Source organism: Amaranthus tricolor, chromosome 6 (genome assembly GCF_026212465.1).
Source record: "Amaranthus tricolor cultivar Red isolate AtriRed21 chromosome 6, ASM2621246v1, whole genome shotgun sequence".
NCBI lineage: Eukaryota > Viridiplantae > Streptophyta > Magnoliopsida > Caryophyllales > Amaranthaceae > Amaranthus > Amaranthus tricolor.
In genome coordinates this window covers 4922027-4929476 of record NC_080052.1, presented here as the reverse complement: position 1 = coordinate 4929476, position 7450 = coordinate 4922027, and the positions used below count along the sequence as shown (strand labels likewise).

At 34.6% G+C, this 7450-nt stretch overlaps 1 protein-coding gene across 1 annotated transcript; it reads right to left on the bottom strand.

Annotated features, from left to right (window-relative positions):
- Positions 1-2860: 2860 nt before the first annotated feature.
- Positions 2861-5280, bottom strand: LOC130814545 (uncharacterized protein At5g03900, chloroplastic-like). Its single transcript, XM_057680643.1, has 5 exons — positions 4942-5280; positions 4748-4848; positions 4562-4636; positions 3244-3316; positions 2861-3126 (listed from the first exon to the last, which is right to left on the bottom strand). Exons 1-4 carry the CDS (start codon positions 4972-4974, stop codon positions 3277-3279), a joined length of 249 nt encoding a protein of 82 aa, XP_057536626.1. The 5' UTR covers positions 4975-5280; the 3' UTR covers positions 2861-3126; positions 3244-3276.
- Positions 5281-7450: the final 2170 nt, after the last annotated feature.

Sequence of the window (7450 nt, the reverse complement as noted above, 5' to 3'; positions counted from 1 at the left end):
TCTATAACCTTTTGCTCCTCGTTTTTTCCCTCCTTCAACCTTAACACTCTATTGAAAGGAAAAATTTCATGTAATTGAATACATCAAAGAGGTACGATTCTACCTACTTTTTAATTTGGGCTTTATTTTCTTTCTTTGATAATTTAGCTTGACTCCCCTTCTCATTTTGAATTATCTATTGTTTGATTTCATTTTATTAAGTTGATTTTTGATTAGGTTTAAATCATTCTGGTTGTTGTTTAATTGTTATTTTAACTTTTATTGTTCAATTTACGTCAACCTATGAAATTTTCTATTCGAAGATGAATATGAATAATTGCTTAAGATATTGGTATGATGGGAAGTTTTAGGAGTCGATTAATGCTGAAATTTATATTTTGGACGGTTGGGAAGAACATTTTCAGTTGACCCTAATGATCTATGCTGAGTTTTTAGAATAGTTTGTAGAATGAGAGTGATAGTAGAAGGCGGGGACCATCCCCTTATAATTTATGAATTGGATATGTCTTAGATTTAGAAGGATTCCTTTATAGATGAATTTCATAATATGTTTGAGTTGCTCAACGGGTTTTGCTATCCCAAGGCACTCATTAATAGTAGAAAGGGGGAGCTATTCCCATTTGATAATGCATTTGATCATGCTTAGTTTACGTGACTCAACTGGATTAGTACCTCCAGTTGGTTTAGTTCTCGAGGTGAGATCCGAGAGGATCACCGTACTGGAGGTGTGAGCATAATTGTGTCATTGGGCGTCGGATGACCGATACCGCCCCTTGACCGAGGTGTTGCCACGTGGGCCTTGTAAACTCCAATATGGTGGCCTCTCCCCTGAATTGGTACCCTAGTGGGTCTTTTTCCCGAAGGTAGGATCCGAGAGGATCAGCTGGATAAGTAGTTATGACTAGTACTTTGAGTTTTGTAAGATCTCTTTTATATTGTGGCATATCATGTTAATATTTGGTTTATTAGCTTATTATAACATATCGTTGGTTACTAACATGTACATGTTTGTTTTCTTAATTATTGCCTTTTTCTATGATGGTCCTGCTACGATGCATTTGACATTTCTTCATATGTTGAGTAGCAGGGAAATCATAGATGGGCCTAACAGGTATTAGAGTTCTTTTGCATTGCATATTGGGGGTGTGAGCGCGTATTTCGTGTCATTGCAATAAATTTGAAAGTTTGACTTATGTACAACCTAACCTGTTGAATTGTTTGATTTTTAAAGGCTTTTAAACCTTTGTTTGTATATTTTATCTTCCACTGTGTTGTTTTAGTGGGTTGTATGTTTAAAGTTGTTTTGTTCTTTTTCGCACTCAATCGTTTACTTTGGAACCACAATCCATGCTTAGCATGTTGACAGAGAATCCGACGAGGATCATTCCGTCGTGATAGATTATTTAAGACCGACGTGTCTTTTTCTTATTAATGTCTTTATACTTCTAAGCAAGTTTATCTTTTATCCTTCCAATATACAAAGGAGATGTTGAATTTCCAGCTCACTTTAAAAGATTAGTTCCAATTGGTTTATTTTTTTTTTAGTTTATTTTGTAACACTTGAATTTCCTCCCGTCCTTTTTGATGTTATTTAGTTTCGTTTAAATGGTTGGAAATTCTGGGGTGTTACATACACTACAAGAAAAGTTATTTTTAGCAACAGAAAAAGTCGTTGCTAAAAACCTGATTTCGTTGCTAAAAATGATTTTTGCAACGAAATCCATTGTTGCGGGTATAGCCGTAGCTAAAGCTTTTAGCAACGACTATGGTGGTTGCAAAAGGTATTTATTTTTTGCAATGAGTTCTATTGTTTCAAAAGAAGTATCGTTGCAATTCATTCCAACGTTTTTAGCAACAAAAAAACTCATTGCCAAATTTTCTGCATTTTTAGCTACAATTGTTTTCGTTGTTAAATATCTGTTTTTCACAAAAATTTAAGTTGTTGCAATACATGATAGTCAATCTTTTGCAACGACTTTAGTGTAGGGAAAACAATTAAGTAAAATTTGTTATTAATGTTTTTAGCAACAACTATTACCGTTGCAAAAAACATACACATTTTTCGCAACGACTTCGTTATCTTCTGAAACAACCTACAATCTATATATAAACTAGACAATTAAAATAATAAATAATTTATAACCAACTAAACTAATATCACCGATTATCATTATATATTAATTCGTATCCCAAAATATCACACGTCCCAAATATTATCGTGTGTCAAAAATATACGTAATTCATATACATGTAACGAATAACCAAATTTTCAAAATAATTCTCCTACCATATACAAGTTTTCATGCAAAAATTTTCAAGTGAAAGGCACTTTGAAAAAGTCCAAAAATTTAGCTACTTCATAACCCAAAACATCGCGCATCAAAAAATGCTTGTAGCTATCACCAACTTTGTCATTGACTACAAAAAATTTTCAACGAAGATATGTTTGCCTACACCAAATAATTTTGTTAGTAATTAAGAATCAAATGAGCCCCAATATTGAGTACTTTATACGAAACAACTGGTTAAAGCAACAAGGAATTGACCTCTTTTTCGGTTTGTACATCCAGGTATGGTGCAAGTTCTTCAACTGTTATCACACCACCATTTAACACTATATACTGTCCTATCTGCCAAAATCATCAAAATGCAACATATTAACGTAGTTAAAAAATGATAACACACACACACCATTTGATATCCAGATTGACATCATTTCAGGGCAAGTTGACTGAAGCTAAATTTACACTAATTAAGATATTTGACATCACCATCGTAAGAATTAAGAAATAATGCTCATCATCTATTCAATTAAAACTTATATCATTCAATGAATAAAACTTAAATCATTCACTCTTGCAAAGTTGCACTAAAGATCTTGCTTCATGACTCATGCTGCTAGATGAACCTTCTAATGAGAGTATGAGACTAGACGTAAAAATTAACAGGAACAAAATCCTCCAAGTTTCATCTCTTTTCTTCAAATTCCAAGATTAGTAGTTGGATAATACTGCATAAAATATAGAAAACCAACCACTAATTTCAATGCTCAAACATTACCAGCTTCCACCTCTTCTCTTCAATTCCTTGATTTGGATCACCGTCTCCAAAAACAAATGAGAAGACCTAAAGAAAAGCAATCATATCAAATAGTTTCAATGCTTAATCCCCCCAAAAAATTTTAATCAGCATCTTCATGATTGGAACATTGTCAAGCAGCATCAAAATGATAATTTCATTCACAGACTCAATGAAGTTCATATCTTCATTATCTTCTCATCTTCGTGTCCTCCTATAGTAGTCTCTATCCCAATACCTACAAGGAATGATGGAAATAAATTTTTAAGGTAACTTTCATGAACTTAAATGCTCCATAAGTTTTTGATCCAATTATAAATAGACCACAAAGAAAGACAAACATTGAAGACCATAATTGGATCAATATGTCTGATGAACCTGATATGGAAGTCCTACAAACTAATGATGTTAGCATCCAATATGGGCCAAACATGAGCATAAAGGCATTACAAGACCAAGAGAAGTCAGAAGAAGACTTCTAACAACAAGAAAACAGAACAGAAGCTTCAAACAGCACAAACAGAGTTGCAGCCACCACCTGCTGACCAGCGTACCGTGCAGCTCTTCCACAGAGCCAACCTGAGCATCCCAGGAGACACCAAGGATAGCTTTGGAATCTCTACACATGGACCTTTCCATCAAGACCTTAAATGCCTCCTAAAGATCACATTAAGACACCAAAAAAGGGAGCTGAAGGTCCCCTGTCAGACAGATCAGACCTGGAAGCATACTTAGCATAATTTCTGATTTCTGTTTCTGTTTTAAAACAAACGTGCCTATCACGTGCTCTTTAAAATGTGTTAGTTAATCCTTGTACAGTCGTTATTTTGCCTTGGAATTCCTATATAAAGGGATCCTCTCATTTGTATGAAGAATTCAGACTTGGTTAATAAAAATTTGGCTCTAAGAAATTAGAATCGAGAAGGGGTGTTCTCTTCAAGGGGAAATTCAGGTTGTATTTCCTATCCTATCTTCTTCCTTTGTGAGTGAAGCAAAGAAAGATTATAGCATTTCCATCTAGCCTTTGTGAGTGAAGCATTGGTGAGATTGGAGGGTGAGGGCCGGGTGGTGAGTGAAGCCATTGTTGTCTCACTCAAGATCAACATTGTTTGATCATATCAAGGCTTTGTGTGTGTGCTTCATTGTGTCAAGATTATTCTTGGTATAGTTATTGGAAGGAATTATCATTGTTCTTGGAAGATTCAGTCCAATCTCGCATCAGTTTTCCCCAATGGATATGCCCACGTGAGAGCTTAAGAGTTAAGATGGTCAATAGGGAAAACTTATGAGGATGGGCACAGTATATCTCCGAAGGGAAAGTATAAGAAATTTAGAAAAATCAAAAGTTGAAAAAAATGGGAGATGCAAAAAATTCATAAATAAAAACATGTTGACCCTAGGCTTTAAATAATCTAGTTATATAACGATAAGTTAGGATATTAAAAGAAAAAAAAAAGACTGATTATGCAAAACAGAACATTACCAAAATAAATCAAATGGGTTAATGTAGAAGTTGATATTTGAACCATAAGACCTGCTCCCTCCTCGTCTCTTATGACTATCATCATCACTGTCAAAACCCCAAGAACAAAACTTCAACAAATTAAAATACTGGATTCAGTCAAGAGAGGATATGACAATGCCATAGGCAACAACATTCAAAACATACCTTCCGCTCGAGGAAGGTACAATAATTGCTGTAAACACCAAAACAATTGAAGCAACTAATGTTGTCCTAAAAAAGACCCTTATTAGATACTCAGCTGCAGACTGCCAAAAAGTTAGTAGAAGTGTTGACAAGAGAATAGATCAAACCAAAGCTATTATCTATTGCCAACAACAAAAAAACAAAATAAACAATACCTTTGCCTTTTCAGCCCAGGGTTCAATTTTCATCCTAAAGGATTTACTAGTAAGCCTTGAACGATAATCCTTAGGAAAAAATAGAGAACATCACCTTCATCTGAAACCTGTAAATAAACATTAATGACAACACTTACAGAAAGAGATAATTAGTGCAAATGACATAGATGCCAATGTATAACCATGAGTCTTCAATTGATTGAATTACCTTTTTTTATAAGGTTAATCTATGTCATGAAATACAACCCAACATTTCAAAATCATGAAATACGCATACATAAATCTGATAATTAGAACAAAGCCCAAGAAAAACACGAATTCTTGTTCCTTCACTGCCAAGAGGGTTAAAATTCGCACTGTAATAATACCCTAGATTTAGCTTGAAAAAGGATTGATAGACTACTCATATCAACAAGGTGCATCTTCTTTTCTAGGGAGCCCATTTGCTAAGAACTCCACAGTTAAGCGTGCTTGGTGGGGAGCAATCTTAGGATGGGTGACCTCCTGGGATGTTTTTCCGGGTGCGCACGAGTGAGGCCAAAGTGCGTGGAAAGACTTGTGTTGGTTTGTGGGGCTAGTCTACAGTCTCCAAGAGTAGTCACCAGCGGTCTGAGGGGCCGGGGTGTTACACGCACAACCCAACATTTCAAACTAATGAATACACATACATTAATCTGATAATTACAACAAAGCTCAAGAAATTCAAAGAACAACCCATAAATTGAAAGCAACAAGAAACAAGAACAAGAAATTCAAAGAAACAAAAAGGCAAAAAAAACAAACAACCTTTCGTGGGTTATTTGAAAGGCGTATGTGCTGAAGGCGGCTGGAACTCCGGCGTGCAGGCGGCAGAAGCTCCGGTGTATAGGCGGCAATCGCTAAGCTCCGATGTGCGGGAATAGGGTTTGTGAGGGAATGGGGTATGGGTTTCTGAAAATGTGAGGGAGGGAAATGGGGATTGTGAGGGATTGGGGTTCTCATTTGAGAGGGAAATGAAAAGAAAATTATTAGTATAAGGGTTTTTGCAACGACTTTATTGTATCTGTATATTTAAATATTTTTTGCAACAATATATACAGTTACGAATTATTTATTTAATTTTAACAACTAAATTGTTTGTTGCAAAAAATTGAGTTATACCAGGAAATTATTTTAAGGGGTGGGGAAGTTTATTTTTTTATGGCAACGATTATTTAGCAACAACAACGGATTTTGCAACAACTTGTATTTTTTGCAACGAATAAAATATAGTCGTTGCTAAAACTTGTTGCTAAAATCAAGTTTTCTTGTAGTGATAACAACACTTAGAAGCTATAGCACAACCTACCAAAATTAGAAGGAATGAAATTGCAATAAGAGGTGGGGTAGGTTCCAGAGGAGGAAGGGGAGAAGGAACAAAGGCGGCAGAAGTTCTAATACCAACCCTTGATAAAAAAAACATGCCAAATCAAACCAAGCTGGTATTTTGTCTTTGTTTTGGTGTAGGTATAATTATGTTTACTTATGTAATTAAATTATGTGATGAGAAACTATTTTAATGTATTTATAGTGTTTCTCCTTGTAAAGAGAAACAATCTTTTGCAACAATATGCTATTATGAAGTGATGAACAAGAAACATGTCTACCCCTTTTGTAACAATATCTTTTTCAACAATATGTTATTTTGAAGTGTAGTTGTGAAGCTTATTTTGGGAACATAGATTATGCATAAAATGCAGCCATATCATTAATTATTGGAAGTACAAGTTATAAAAATTTAGGTAATCTTGATTAAGGTTACTAATAGTTTCCACTAACAAATGGAATTACATTCATCATAACCTATATTAGATAAATAAATACACAAGTAAACATGATCCAAGAAATCAATAATGCAATTGCATAATTATTCGTCTCCCTGATACACAACTTCAACACATCAAAAATCGCAAGGTAACAACTTGGTTCTTTAGATTACTAATTTTTCTTTTTGATTCTACTCTCTTTATTGAAAGTTTCATGAGCTTTTCATCCATGTTGAACCCGTGTGCCTCTAATTGACCCAAAACCTTTGTAATATTCATTATCTTTCTATGAAGATCTTCACTTGCCTCTATGTTGTTCATTCTCCCATGCAAAAAATGAACAATCACCATTCTCCACAAATAATAAAATAGGACATTTGTAATGAACTCAAATAAATCCATAAAAAAAAATGTAAATTCAACTTACTTATAAGCCAATCAAAAGAATATAATTTTTTCCAACATTTGGACCCTTCCTCACTGTACGCAACTTAGCCAGCAATTGATTATACATTTAACCACCCCCGAGTTCACCGTGTTCCCACGCTTAGATGAAGAGCCAGAGTTAGGATGTTGTATCTTAATTGTTGAAGACCAAATAAAGAGTAAGAGGAAAGATGACAGATGTGAGAGAAGGAGGAGAGTGAGAAACAAGAAGAGTGAGGAGAGAGAAAGAGAAGTAAAAGAGAAGGTTTGTGAAGAAGAAGAACAAACAGACTATAAAT